This window comes from Aphelocoma coerulescens, chromosome 4 (genome assembly GCF_041296385.1).
Source record: "Aphelocoma coerulescens isolate FSJ_1873_10779 chromosome 4, UR_Acoe_1.0, whole genome shotgun sequence".
Lineage (NCBI taxonomy): Eukaryota > Metazoa > Chordata > Aves > Passeriformes > Corvidae > Aphelocoma > Aphelocoma coerulescens.
This window is the reverse complement of record NC_091017.1, coordinates 34,335,880-34,351,859: the sequence shown is the minus strand read 5'-3', so window position 1 is coordinate 34,351,859 and position 15,980 is coordinate 34,335,880. Positions and strand designations below refer to the sequence as shown.

Here is a 15,980-nt window from a genome sequence, read left to right as displayed (position 1 = left end):
TGAATGGGTGAGTTACTCTAATTTTCTGGAAGTGGATCTTCAAGGAATTAGAAAAGAGACTTTTGCACTGTGGGCTGTGAAAAGCCACATGCTGTAGCCACTATGGTGTTATTGTCGAGGGCAGCTTTAGCACAAAGGACTGTATCACTTGGTACCCATGGTATGTACCTGCTTCTTTCTCTGAAAGCTGGAAACCTGGATTTCTCTCATTGTCTCATTTTCCTGGAGTTTTGGGCTGAGTTTCCCCTTTGCTCCTTTTCTATTTCTGTAGTTAAATTTCACAGCACTGTTTCATAGTACTCAGCCCATGGGTTTATATACCCATAGCTTGTATTCATTATCACTAATCATAGTAATCCAAATCTTGGACTGTAGTGCAAAGTATGGCTAAGCAGCTCCTGGTTTTGAAGCACTCCCTAGCTTCTTAAGTAGTGCTTATGGAAGATGCCTATAGAACTAAGTGGAAATGAAGTAAGTACTACTTCACAGAATAAAATGGTGAATGGCCACAGGATTTAGTAGAGGATCAGTTTGCAGTTCCAGCTCTTTGAACTTACTGGAGAAATAGACTGAATCCTACAGGGGAGAAGGCTGCAGGAAATGAGACCATGACGTTGGCATTGGACAAGTGATGGAAGAATCAGAGGATGATGGGAAGGGTCTTTTAAGGATTAAATTATGCATAACTCACAAATCTATCTCCTTTGACTTCACTGAAATATACATATATATAGAGAGAGAGAGAGTCAACTTCCATTCACTGTAATTGTATGTTCCAAGCACAACAACACACAAAAGGCACTTCCTTGCCTAAATTTAATAGCTTGGATTTTATATAATAGAGAAGTAGTAGTAGTGGTGCATGTGTGAAGCAGTGCTTTTATTTGCCTGATATTTTGTCCTGATAATGACAATCTTTTTGTGAGTAAAGAATACTACAGTACTTATGGACAGTTATCAGAGACAGCAAAACCATTTTCAATTGCCATAAGTGAGAGAAAACAAATGTAAATGTCACTCTTCCATCTTATGGTGCCTTTGGAAATTGCCTCTCTGCCAGACAGAATTCATTGTAACTTCAAAGCAAGTTTTGCCCCATAATGAGAACACAAAGTATAATTTTTGTTGTTTATTTTTTCTGTGAACCTCTTTACCTTGTTTACTTTTACATGTTTGTTTTTGAGCATATTGCACAGCCTAGCAGATAATTATTATAATCAAGTAGTTGGCAAGAATCCTCTGCTTTGTAGTAGTATTTAGCTCAGCTGCTGTCAAGAAGCAGCAGTTTCTTTCTTCAGTGTAGGCTATTTATGAGTGTGTGTTAATGGTAAAGTAGCTCTACCAAGAATTATTTAAGACAGCTCACTGTTCATGAGCTTTGGCTGCTACTGTTACGGTCACTGTGTTCAATTATTTCTAGATGTACTTCCAATCCATTCTGCATTCGCTTCAAAACACACTCATTTTGTATCACCCCACCTGCGCTCCCAGTGCCTGTGATGTGCATGACATTACCAGATGTGTGTTCAGGCTCAGGCATTGGGTTACTGATGTGAAAGCAGCTCAAATGACAGAGCTGGGAATTGTAATGGAGCACAGAGCATGGTGGCTATGAGGAGATCATGTTTCTGTTTCCTGTCCCAAAAAACTGTGTCTGCATTTACGGTACCTGACCGCTAAAGTGCTCAGGCTTCTTTAATTCTCCAAGTGTACATGTTAGAACTGGTGGGCCAGATGGAGTACACTTACTTTGTAAAAGAGCAGTTGCTTTACCACCAAGCCCCATCACTCTCATCATAATTACTTCTTTCATAAATATCTGAATTGTACTTTGTAACATCTTGTAGAAAGAATCACATTTTAAAATATTATTTTCCTGGTTTTGGTTTTTCTGTGAAGATTGCTTTTTTTTTCACTTTTAGGTTTCACCTATTTTTGGAAAGTAGTTCTTTGATAGTAGCCCATGTGTACATTCATGATGATTTGTTTTGATTGTTTTTTCTTCCCCTGTGGAACTGACTTTTTCAAAGTGTCAAGTTTTAATTTCAACTTTTTCATTTAAGACAGTGGGTGTCCTCCAACTGCATCACCCTTTCCCTGCCATCACTTTTCTGCTGGAGTTAATTTGATCTGCACGGGTGCTGTGCTTGCTTTAGGCCGCATGAGTTGTTCCATTATTCCCTAATGTCAGTTTTTATTCTTTAGTATTTCTATGAGTTGATTTCCATCCTGCTCCATGCACCATTGTTGCATTCTACCTTTCACTTAGCACACTGAAGGCTTCAAGTGCTACAGTAAAGGGTGTATTTTCAAATTTGAAACATCTGCCAGTTAAGGTTCTGTCCTTTGTGGTGAATAGAAATGTCAGATGTTGTGGAAGTATGCCACAGTGGTGTCTGTTGATGCCAGATCCAACAGTGGTAAAGACAAACCAACCGATTCCCTCTTCCTTCTTGATGGAGGACTCTGCTGCATTATTCAGGGTCGACTGATATTAGCTCAGCTGGTCACAGCATGGTGCTGATGACACCAAGATCATGGGTTTGATCCCTGTATGGTCTATTCATTTAAGAGTTGGACTTGATTCTTGTGGGTTTCTTCCAGGTCAAAGTATTTTGTGATTGGTTGACATCGCTTCATGAGTTTTCAACTTTCATGACTAAGTGATCATTAGCAGCAATTAGTTATTAGTTATTACCAGTGTTCCCACAGGCAAAAGGGACCTTACTGCAATCCGCGAGGGCAAAAGCATTAATGGATATCAAGGATTAGTAGATCATTATCTGTGGAAAAGGATCATTACTGGTACTGCTCCATTTTGTAGGACAGAGGATGAGCTTTCTCTTTTCTACAGTGCTGACCAATGCTGGCTTCATACTTCTCAAGGAGATGGATTTTTTTAGTGCTGTATGATGGGACTCTGCAGATACATTAGCCCAGCTTCCCAACACAAGCTGTGACTGATGTCAAGTGTTTCCCGTTTCGGGAATGGGAAAGAGAAAAGAAAGACTGGTATTGTTTATCTTGGCCAGAGAATGAACAAAAGGATACTAAGTAAAGGAATTATGAAATAATTGAATAGTTCAGTGTAGATATTAGGAGCTTTTTGCTACTTGTCTAACAACATAAAATACTTCATTAAATTGAAAAGGCATAAATTAAAAAATTATGAGAATGTTCTTCTTGGTAAGAAAATTTGTAGCAATGACTTTTCTTGGCAAGGGGTTTTCTTTGGAGAAAAGTTGGACATTTATGGATTTAACACAAGTTAAGACAGTTCATTTAGGAGAGTTTAAAGAAATAATAAAACCGTGACCTTTGGTTATTAGCCTGTTTAACTGTTATGTTGAGCCCTTCATGGTAGAGGAGAAGGGAGAGGGGAAGGGAGTAGTTTTGTCAGCTGTGTAGTTCTTGCATCCTGCTCTTCAGGTCTTCAGATTCTGGCAGTGACCACTGTCTGGTAACCAGGTCCTGTGCTAAAGATGCTGTCACTCTGCTCCAGGCTGGAAGTTTTATATCTTTATAATGTTCCTTCAAAAGCTACAACTTCACTTGGGAAGGAAGGGGGAAAAAATGAGATTGTAATGTGGTGAGACAAACTAGGAAACAAGCTCTGATTCTCTGTAGTGGAATGAGATCTTGAGAATAAAATATGCTGGCGTATTTACAAGCAAAGTGGAAAGCAGTGGTGCAAAGTGGAAAGAGCACACACTGTAGCCCAGATATCCCCATCTCTCTACTGTGTTCTCTCCAGGGTCCCTTGTGTGGATGAAATACAATAGCTCTGTTGTGAAACTTTAGTTTCTGTGATTCCCATTTCTGTTCTTTAGCAGGAGCCAGGTCTCAGCAAGAAACTGTTTAAAAAGTTAAATTGAAAGACTGTTGCTATGTGTCTGCTGTATAGCTGCTGGTGAGGGAGAGCTACCACTCTCTGAGGAGGTATGGGAAGGGATAGGACCAGGGCTAGGGATGAAATGACACGGCAGTGATTGGGAAAAATAAGCCACTTTTTTGGCCATATGGTGAAAAGTTCCAATAAAGGCAGCTGAGACTGACTAACATCATGGGCAGGTACCAGTAATATGCATGAAAGATGGAAGCAATTGAGAGAAGAATCTCATTATTCCTCAGTTTTCTATTCTAATGTATCTTTTTAACTTCTCCAGAAAATGAAGGATCATTACCCAACAATGGAAATTAAAGGGCTACAAATTTAGCACATAGATGTGACAAAACTGCAGGAATCCTTTTGGTTTAATCAGAATATCTGGTCTGTTTATAGTTTAAATACTATGGTTCAAATAGTCTCATCCATTAGTTTGAGAAAAAAGTAAGGAGGAAATAGGGAATGGGTTGTCTAAAAGCAGCACATGTGATAAATTGATTTAGTATTAGAGACATACTGTCTGAATATTCAGGGAGGCCTCAACCCTCCTGAAAACTGTGGATGTATAAACTCTGTATATACCAAGTTGGACATACACTTCTTTTTGGAGTGGCTATGTTTCTAATTTTTGTTTCCAAAGAGCAGATGCTGAAGAATTTCTCTACTTGCCAGCACCATCCCATTCTTCTGATCACTGAAACTGAAATTCATTCCAGTTAACTGTTTTGATCACTGAAGGGGCTAAATCCAAAATGTTCAGAACCAGTTCCCAGAATAGAGTATTTCCTTTTCCTAAGAGAAAACAAAAGACTTTGGAGAATTCTGGAGCTGAGAAAATGGACCTTAGCCATCTGATTTTCCTCATCTCCCACTTCAAAACAGCTGACTTATGCTGTGCAAGAAGTACAGGAACAATATAGGACTCCAGTGTCCTGTTTGGAGGAGAATTCCTTATCAAATGAAAGGGATGCTTGTGTCTGTATCACTGATGTGTCCAATTTACACCATCAGCCCCTCTCATTTCCTGCCCAGAACTTAATCCATTACTTTCGCTAATTAAAAATTGCTGCTAGTACACAGTGTGCTTTCCTTAAATGTTACACTATGAAACTTAACTACTTGCTGTGCTTGTATATGGGCTTGAGCTATTCCCTCATATGTTCCTTTAGTTATGTGGTGTATTTTGCAAAGGACTTAAGGTTTGTCAGATACTGCATTGCACTTTTTAAATGCTCTGAACTCATGAACAAAGGATGAGTGTAGAAATTGGAGTTTTTAATGCATCTGCTGTAATGGGGGGGAATCAACTTGTGCTGCAGGTTCATTACCCTTTCCCTTTGGCCCTGTTAGTTTGCTCTGGACTGTTCTGGCCTGGAAGCTTTTGTAACTTGGCATTTCTGTGTGGTGTGTGCAGCTCAGTAGGACAGTCTGCTCCTGGGTTCCCATCTGATGGAGGCACATCCCTCACGTTGTGTCACTCAATGCACAATCTGGCTGTGTTTCCTGACTTGTGCATGTGTAGCATGCTGGTCTTGTGGCCACCATGCAGGTGGGTTTGTGCATGGAGGCTGTATGAACAGGGACTGATTGTAGAAGGGAAGGTGCATCTCATGGTTTCATTCAGACATGTAGCCTGCTCTGAAAAGGGCACAGACTACTTCTGGCCCCATAATTCTGAGATGGTGTACTGAATGACGTAGATGTTACTGCATTCATTTGAAGATCTGTAGCTTGTGAAAGAGTGCATACACACAATTATTTTCATTATTGATGTGTATGACTTAGTTGGCATGATAATGTGTTCCAGGTAAATTTTACTAGCCTTTCACCAAACAGAATTTTTCTTGTATGAATAAGTGTAATTCTCATAATTCTAATCAGGAGTTTTAGTTTGGGATCGGGAACTATTTTATGGTAAGCTCAGTTTTAGGTGTTGAGAGTGTTTAAAAGCTCTGTCTTGTGTTAAATTTAGAGTGGTGGTGACTTTGTCATGCTTCTGCATATCATTGTTCAAACATCATGGATCATAGGTGATGCCCTTTAACTCTTAGGAAATGGCTCTGCCACCTCCACATATTCTGGGTCATCTGAATCATATTTGTAAAATATACAGCTAACTTAAATTGAAGAACTTGCTGGTTTAGTTACTTTTATTGTGTACTCAGTGGGTTTTGTATTTCAAACCAAATAAATTACTAAAGGATTCTTTTTATTTATTAGACATTATCCCAGATTTTGCCTCATGTCATGCAATTGAGGTTAAGATTGGCATGATTTGTAACTTTTGTTCTTTCTGAGGATTGCTTATTGTTGCACATTGCCCTCTGCTAGCCCCTACATTCTGTGAGTGTGAGGCTTGTGAAGAGCAAAAATAGGTAGAGATGTAGACAGGCAGTGTTAGAGAAAAAACAACATTGGTGTGCGTATGAAGAATTAATTTAGAAGGAAGGAGAGGGGAAATGTCTCAATACTTTGTGTCAGGCTTCATTTCTGCACCAGTTATTAGAGATATATAAGATCCCTTGCTAATTTTCAGTCTACAGTGAACAAAATATGAAAATTTTTTTTTCTCAAGTGCTATGAACACAATATTCAAGCTGTGAGTTTGGCCATGTTTTAAATTTTCCATAAAAGCAGAAATGAACTAAGAGAGCCCTCATCTGCTTACTTCCAAATATAAATTGGACATGATTTATAAGACTCCAGTTACAGAAAATGTATGCTTTCCTTAGGAGAGAGTTTATTCTTCTTTTTAACACTTAGGGACACAGCATTTTATGGGCAATAACTGAAAGTAGTGCAGGCCACATTTCTGAGAGCCAAGCTAGAAAATGCTATTATTACTGTGATTTTGGACATAAGCATGTTAACAGATATTCAGAAGGAGACAGGACAGAAGAGGCCAGCTTTCTGAAGAGATTCTGGAGGGCATTTCATATTTGTTAATATTTGGCAGTCTGTTTAAATGAGCATTCATATTCAGAACATTAGACATGCAAAGTGGTAGAAGCCTTTGCCTTCCTTCGCTTATGTGTTCTGCAAAGCCTGTCTTGAAGTGGTGCTCTTGAACCTCACCATGCTGATCAAAACAAAATGGGATAAATGATGATGATAATGATATTGTTTATCTAACTTACATTAGTACACTTGCTACGGTCATTAAAAAGCTGACTTTTAATGGATGAAATAGAAATACCTGTTTTTCAAGGTTGTGTGGATGACTAGGTAAATTAAACAAGTCCATTGCCATTTAACTCACTGACTCAGGTAGCAGTCTGAAAGGTAAATATCTGTAAAAAAAGGCTATGGGCAGTAGGAAGCCCACCACTATTTGAAGAAATGAATAAACTGAAATAGCTGATGACATGAGGAATGCAAAAGAATCTGTCTAACTTTGATCAACTTGCTTGTTCTGTTTTGTTTTGGGTTTTTTTTTTGGATGAGGGCTCCTTCCTGGTTTATGGAAAGGTGGTGACCAGTCTCTCACTGCTCTGGCAAGCACCCACGTGCAATGCATGGAATACCCACAGCTGTAATACATGTGTGGGAGGGGCTGGGCTCTGGGTTGACCCTCTCTGACATCTTCTCTGGACTTGAGCAAAACTGTACATTTTCTGAGTTAACTGTCTGCTAGGGGTTTTTGGACAAGTGATGATATCTTACAGGTTTCTTCTCCAGTGACAGCAGGCCTCCAGCTGGCCTTTCCCTTTCCCTGGTGTTAAACCACCATATTTACCCAAGGAGTGCAGCAATTTACAAGTGTATTTGTAAGTGGCAATATAGGTAGCCCACACATAATCTTTGCTTGCTGTAAAGGTCCAGCAACAAATCCTTTTAATCTGACAGCAAAATAAGTTTGAGCTTTCAGTCTTGGCTGCTCACTGATACTTGCTAGTGGGACTGAAATGAACTAGGAAAATTTTTTTCAGTAATCTGACTATACACAAATGAAGCTTCTTGGGTTTCATTTTGTCTTCTGTTTCGTTAAATGGACTTCTACTCTTAGTGATCTTGTTCAGAACAAAGCTCCATAAATAGTTGTAGAAGTCTGCTCAGGAATATTGGTTGGAGCATTGTGGTTTGAAGGCAGGAATTAGCAGCTCAGACTGGTTTTGGGACTTGGATAATTTTTTCACATATGGATGTAAGTGTTCAGATTTAGCCTATCTTAAAACCTTGCCACTGCTTAGAGAGGATTTAGGCTCTACCTGGACTGCACTTTTCCTGCCACCTTCTTACCATTTGCCTCTAGATCAGCTGCATCAGGAACTGACTTGGCTGAAATCCAGTGTTGCACCAATACCACAGTTTTTATGGTGAATTTTTATTAGATCATCTCTTTGATCCGACTCAAAATCCATTTGCACAAAATTGTGCCCAAAGGAAGGGGCAGCTGGGTGCAAGGCTGCTTTTCTACTTACACAGTTCTTTCTCTCCTTTGTAGCATCTTCCTGCAATTTGTCTATCAGAGACATGAGTATAATCAGAAGATTTTGTCAGTAGTGTCCTGTTTAAGGTCACACACATACTCCAAATTCAGGATACATACTTTGATCATTTAGGCTCAGTTAAATAATACATCACATTACAGCTTTATAAATATAGCAATGATGTTAATTGATCTAAGCAAAAAAATGGAATTATTCTATTTTTTTATTAATGCTATAATACATGCTACTAATAAAAGTTACATTTCTGATTTGTTTTTCATAGTGAGTTGCCCTAAACAAGGTAGGTAGTACCTTGAGTTGTGCTTTCTAAAACAACTTACTAAATAAAATTCTAAAATTAATCCTGCCATCAAAAGGTAAAACATGCTCCAGTGCAAGATCATTAAAATAACATATTCAGTACAAATATTTATTTATTTGTGAGATAGGTATGCTCAATTATTAAACCCATCACTCCTTGATTTATGTAAGTAGCACAAAATAGGGAAATTTTTGTGCTCTGCTGTTGCTTGGCAGAGGTATTCAGTCTTGGGGCTCTGTAGCTTACTAATGAATAAAAATGGATTTGTACTTAAACTCTTAACTGTACATAGCAAGGTTTTAGCATGCTATAAAATCTAAAATTGTAGCAGAGTATGTGAGCAGCATTAACAAATGGATGGAGCTGCTTTCACTGAAAAGTAGAGGAGTTGACTTTGATTAAATAAGCCTTTAGTCATGCAAATATTTTCTAGTTGCTGTTAAATCCTTTTTCTTTCCTCAGAAATACGTTCTCTTTTCATTTCTGTTCTTTCAGGTTACGTAGATGATAAAATTAAATTATTTTCTATTTGATTATATTTGCACAATAAGAAGGAAGGCAATGTAGACTAAATAGACTGACAGAGTAGATGGTCCTTTTAGCAGACATTTTCAGTGCTGGAACTCAAGCTTTGTTCTCCCAAAAAGACACTTGATGACCCCTACCCTACCATGTGCTAAGTAGGCATTAGCAGCACAGCTGCTTGCTATGAATTCAGACATTAACAAATGTATTTTGTAGTGGCCCAGAGCCTACCAGTGTGATAAAAGTGATAAGGTCAGGCATTCCAGGCTGGACCTGCCTCCCACACCTCTGGATCCTGGCTAGCCTCAATGGGATCTAGCTGCTTAGGCTGTTTTGCAGGAGGCATGGTAGAAAAACTTAAGGCATGTCAGGAATATCTGGGTTAAATTGGAATGAATTCAGGCCCTGGCTAGCATTAGAGCAGGAATTGCAGGTTACAATACAGACTGAAATGCCTAGTTCTTCCTGGATCTGCACTTGGCTTGCTGAATGGTGTGTGGTGTTCAGAATGAAAGCGTGATGCTGTAGTGTACTTAGGCTGTTTTCTCCTCCAGTGATTCTCATTTTTCTTGCTTTCTATAGACTAACTGGAAGCAGTAAATCAAAGATCTGTCAATATTTTTTATTGGCAGGTTTGTTCACAGTCATCAGTTAGATACACAGAAGAGCAGAGAAGGCAAAAAGCTAAGATCTCATAATCGTTCATCATGTAAATTAAGTTTCCTTTCATTTATTTGTTGTGGGGGAGATAATGTTGTAAAAATCAGTGTATTATAAAGGAGATAAAAATCAGTGCAATCTTTTATGAGAGATTCATATGTGAAGTGGGGTTATTTTACCTTATTTTAAAACCATGTAGTTCATTGGAATTTCTGTACAACTCATGGGAGCACAAGCAAAGAAAAAAAAGAACCAGACAGATGTAGTTGTTTCGAAAGGCCAAAACCAAAAGCCTTATCATAATTAAGAAATGTAATGTTTAGTTGAGGTTACAATGAATACCACTTTTCACATGCTGTCATTGAGCAGAGAAGGTGTCTACCCTCTTTCTTTTCTTGCATTTAGGCTTTTCTATTTTCACCTTGAAGGTTGTTGAGATTTAATTATTGAATTTTTTGATGGGACTTGCTTCTTAAAGCCTTAATAAAACTGATGGCAATTTCTGGAGTAACCGGGGGGAATCAGCATCATCTGCAGGACAGGTTAGGAAGGTCGTGTCTGTGCCGTGCTTATTATCAGTTGTTCAGCTGTGGTAGTCTCCATCCTAGAGCAGATTAAAAGAATGCAGAAAGATTGACATCAGTCAAGTCCATTGACCTGACCAGCACAGTGGAGATATTTTTGCATCAGAGCAAGGATGAGGACTAAGGATTTTCTTATTCATTGGGGGGGTTTTTGAGTATCTGGTACCTGTGGTGGTTGACAAAGTAAGCATCAATGCCAGTTGAATGATCAGCTTAAATTCCAGTTGTTATTTTGATTTATGGCTTTCCAGATGCAGCCCAGTTTGAGGATGAAGAGTGGGGCTTTTTCTGTTGTCAGTGCAATTGTTGTTCAAGGACCAGCTGATAAGTCCTCAGGCAAGCAGTTCTTGTTCTCAAAGTCAAGTCTCATGCTTTTAGGACTTCAAATAGATCTGCAGCTTTATTCCCATTTCCATGTGCTAAACCTGATGCACTAGGGAGATGAGGGTTAATCGTGAGTATTGAGGCAGATAGATAAAATTCCAAAGTAATGTATTTATTACACTCTTCAGGTTTGGTGTCAGCATTATTGTCTGCACTGCCTCAGGCAGCTGTGAAGTAGAGATCATTGGTTTGTATTTTATATGCTATTTTCTTGCTAACCAGGGTTGTAAGTCAGAGCACTGACTTCAAGACATTTGATCATGTGTGATTGCACCCAAGTGACTTGAAGAATGTCAACTACGAGTAATTTCACTGCCCGTATTTCTATAGTCACATTTTGCTGACAGCATGCCACCAACTCAGGCTGCTCCTCTCCTTCTCTGGCCATGGACCTGCCATAAAGGTCTGGCAGAGCAGATGCTTCCACAGTAGTTAACCATTTCTCCATTCCAACCTGGACATGTGTTATAGGGTTGAAGTGTATATCTGGGTGAGTTTAATTACCCCTACTTTCACAGATTATTTTGAGATCATCCCCTCTTTCCATATGCAAAGAGATTGTTTCTGCACTTCCAGCACTGAACACTGTGTCTGAACATCACACAGATGGGTCAGTGTTTTTTACACATTAATCTAGGTTCCCCTTTTTTCTCCTGAGAGGATATCTGTAGTCTGACCACTTTATTGGTAGTATCAACAGGACTGAAGAAACTTTCTTTTTCTCTGACGGATTTGCAGTCTAGACATTGTACAGGCTGACCAAAGGATGTAGCCTACAGGAAGCATGAGAAGTCCAGCCAGGAGCTATCCATACCATGACTTTTGTTGGCTTTAAAAAATGTTTCTTGGGGAAATACTTTGTCCTGAACTTATTCCCAAGTTTACACTCCTTAAAAATTTGGATGTTCAATTTACTGTACTGAAAACATATTTACTGAAAGGAGAAAGGGCCTGGGGGCATAACCTTTCCTTTTCTTCCCCTTTCTTTTTCTCTCATATTTCAATCTTGTTTTAGGCTTGTCAGAGGTGTTACATATATGGGACTCTCTCTCCTACTTCTTTAAGGCACATAAATCCATTCAACCTTTGTGATATTGCCAACATACAACACTCTTGATCAGTCTGCTGTGAAAATTCCTGCTGCTGCCTTCATTTCCTCCTGTTTGGACTGCTGTAACTCACAGCTCTTGGGCAGTTAACAGCTGCAATACTCTGTAGGATTGATACTCACAATATGCTAGCCCAACTCAGTGTGCTGTGGACAGTGACTACTGTGTGCTTTAACTTCTAAAATCTTCAGTAACTTGGTCTTTTAATTGTGTCAGAAAACGTGAATTTGTTAGCATGTTTTCACTGAATTCCTCCTTCTAAATCAGCTCGCATTTAGCTGATAATCTTAAGGGTCTTTTTTCAACCTAAGTGGTTCTATGATCATAGTTATATAGCTTCCCTGACCTCAAGTGTAGTGCCATTCCATTGTCAGATCTGCCTGCTACAGGAAATCTTTCATTTGCTTTTAATTCCAGATCTTCCCTCCTCAGATCAAAGGTTCCATGGTGAGTGATTAAAAAAAAAAAGGACTATTAAGTGGGTAGAAATTGAATGGATGTGAGGTACTTGAACGGGGAGAAGGATCATATTTTTCTGCAAAAATGGATGCCACTTAGTTCTGCTGCCTGAGATGATTATAGTAATTGAAGTTGATCACAATTAGACCTTTAAATTTGCATTGCCTTGAACTGAAGCATTTTTATTTAAATTCATCACCTATTATGCCTTTGCATGTACTATTCAAAGTCTGAGGACTGCATAATTTACAACAAAGAAAACAAGTCACCGAGCATAATGAGTTAAACTTCTAACAATACCCTCAAATTTCGCCCATAATTCATCACTCATGCTCAACTGCAGACAAAAATGTTAGCATTTACACATGTAGGCACATGTGCATGTAGGCACAGGCAGACAGAACCTTTCAGTACTGTCACCCCTGTTGGATTTCAGGCAAGAGACACAAACTGAAATACTTTTCTTATAAGGGCCAAGTGAATTATTGTTCCATAACATTGGGGTGGTAGATTGCTGAGAGCACACTAGATGTATGTTCTGTTCTTGTTTTTACGACAGAAATAACAAAGCACGAGGCTGGAGAAATATGCATGTTGTAGACTTGATTTACATACAGCTGTAAAGCATTTTTAGGGCTGGATCTTTGTTTAGCTGTGTGTGATTGTGAGTTTTGCCTTTAAATTTCCCAGAACGAGTGGTTGGACTGAGGTCAGGAGTAGCCACACGTTGCACCCTGTGCTGCAGCTGTGGGATGCAAACTGCAAGGGCATGGAAAGGGCATGAAGGGCTCTGCGAGCACAAGGCTCTCCTAAAGGAGCTTTCTTTTTGTGGAAACTCTGGTATAATGGCCTTTGGCATTGTGAAAAACCGTCTTGTGAGAGGAAAAATGCTCTGGAGTATGTGGTGCAGTCACAGCGATACTTCTGAAATACAAAATATCTTGAGCTTTCCATGAAGAAGTGGAAAAGTCTGAAAAACAAGCAAAAACCAAACCACAACAAGGAAAAAAATAATAATTGAAATAACACGTGTATCTTTTGGGCTCTCATTGTAAAATTCTGATTGATGTAACTTGTCTAGAGTAAGTTTTAGCTTTGTAATTTGAATTGGCACATTTATGTGGTTTCCCTTTCCCCACTTCCATGCTTTTCAGCCTTCCCAAGACATGTTTTGTTCATTTGGTTTTAATTCAGTCCCAGTTAAGTATCTTAGCGCCAAAACAATTCCTGTGTGGGCAAAGAAGGCAGCTTGTGATGCAGGCACTGACTGGTCTTTATGGCCACATTTGTTCTGGTAGGAGCAGCAGCCAAAGGCTGTTCTGGGTCCCAAGCCCAAATGACCTGGCACAGCTTGTGTCCATGCAACTAAATTAATTTATATCACCCAAACCAGGATGACCTAATCCAAACTTACTTCTAGGAACACTCCCTGGCCTGGACTGTTTCTTTTGAAACTCTACCTAAGACTGCGCCAGATGGTTTTCTGTACAGGCAGGCATGTGCAGACCTCCACCTTTGCCCTGTCTGTGGTGGATGGCTGTGGGTCTCACCTTAGCAACCTGTATCAGGTGCAGGCAGTGGCTGGTACAGGTCTTCTCTGGGAGTTTTCACCAATTCTAACTCTTGGGCTTTGTGATATTAGAGTTTCCAAAGCTCTGTTAAGGTCTTCGGGCATTGTGCTTGTACAGACAGGCTGATGGAAAATTCACAGAATTTATCATTTTGAAAGAAATAGTAGAAAAGGAAACCAGTTGCAAAGGAGAAATTCTTTATGTATCTCCAATAATGATAGATTAGAGAACTGAAAACACTGGCTTTCTTAATGCATACCTATTTTTATAAATTATTTTCTACCAAAATGTTTCTAAATTTAAGTGAAAACTTTCACAATGGAACATGCCAGAGAAGAGCCAAACTCAGCACAAAACACTTGTTACCAAAGATCTTAGGGGAATAAAACTGAAGGTGCAATGTACAAAATACATTGTGTGTTTATCAAATACATTTTAAATCAATCCACCTGTGGGTCAAAAAGCAGGAGTGCCACCAAGCCCTCTTTCAAGTGAAAACTAAATTAAGATCTGGGGTGTCTTTTATCAAATACATTAGGTAAGGATGTCCTGCAGCACTTTTCTGATCTACATGTGACATGGTTTTCATAAGAGTTGCCTCCACTGGTAAAAAGAACATGAAGGGAAAGTAGCTTAAGGTGTGGCCTACTGTCATGGCTTAATGAGCATGGCTTTTCCAGTAATGGGAAAGGAAGAATGAGAAGATTATTGACAGATACACAAGTAATGTTACTGACAGGTAACAATAATTACACTGTCAGTAGCTGAGATATTTTACAAGCTGCAGGCAGCCAGCTTAGGCAGCAGAACGTGTTTGTATTTATTGCGTGTATATACATTTGCTTTTACAACACGGGTTCAAAAATCACAGATACTTTGTTTTAATGAGCAAGAGTTTCACTGGCTTCATTTTTATCTCTGTTGTCTCCCTGCAGGTCAAAGCAACAGATGCAGATGCTGACCAGTTTGGAGAAATTGAGTATTCTCTTTATGATGGATTTAACTTTTATGAAAAATCCAAAGCTTTCCAGATTGAGCCACACACTGGTCAGATCTTTGTGTCTCAAGACATTGACAGAGAAGGAGATCCAACCACTTATGATCTCTTAGTAAAAGCTACAGATGGGGTAAGTTTTGCATTTCTACGCTGCCAGATTTGTGAATGGATTTGCAAATTTGCATGTCTGGTATACTGTTAAATGAGAATGTAGCGATTATGTAAAAATTGCATGAATTTGAACAAAATGTCTTATCCTTAAAGAGAGCAGAAAATCATACTCATGAACTGTACATTTTTACTGACATTAGTCAAATTGGCTGTAAAATATCCAATGACTCCTAAACAATGTTTGGAAAAATGTTTTTAGGATGTGTTAGTCCTTGCTGATTTTCTTCCTACTGTTGCAACCAATGGACTCCGAGTTACTTCTGCTCCCTGCTTTCAAGATTAGTGCAGCAGTAATAAGACAGTACCATGGGTTAGAACCTTATGGCTACTGTGAGTGACAGTGGCTTTCCTGTCCTTTCCTTGTCCTTTCTAGCTGGCTGATGCCACAGCTGCTGCTGTGGCTGGGTGCAGCCTCCCTGCAGCTGCGTGTCTGAAAGTTTTCCCACTTTACAAGCTCTGCTGGTTGGAAGTGGGTATTCATGGTACAGCAAGGGCAGGGTAGTTGTATGTGCCTGAAATAGTCCTTTGCAGATCTCTGGCAAAGAAGGTGAGGAGATATTTGCTGTGGTAGGAACATTTTAGGATGTCTGGGAATGGACACCTTGCCTACCTGATGCCATGTAACAAAAAATTTTGGTAGTAAGCTCCAGAAAAATAATGGAAGAAAATTATTCATTATTTTCATTACAAAATATTAATTTTATTATTTGCATGGTGATTTGCAATCTGAGGTGATTTGCAATGTGAGGCTAATTCTGTACTTGTCTTTACCTTCTTCAGCTTAATAATGAATTATGAAGAAGCTGAAGAAAAAGGTTATCAGTTGCCTTCAAATGTTAAAATTAACATAAGGAAACTTTTCAAAATGTTATTCAGGTCACA

The 15,980-nt window shown here is 39.1% G+C and overlaps 1 protein-coding gene across 1 annotated transcript in view; it reads left to right on the top strand.

The window, feature by feature from the left end:
- DCHS2 (dachsous cadherin-related 2) overlaps positions 1 to 15,980 on the top strand; it is a 105,724-nt gene that overhangs the window by 28,386 nt on the left and 61,358 nt on the right. The window contains exon 2 of the mRNA XM_069014868.1: positions 14,866 to 15,057. Coding sequence (XP_068870969.1) covers positions 14,866 to 15,057 — 192 coding nt within the window. The remainder of the gene's footprint in view (positions 1 to 14,865; positions 15,058 to 15,980) is intronic.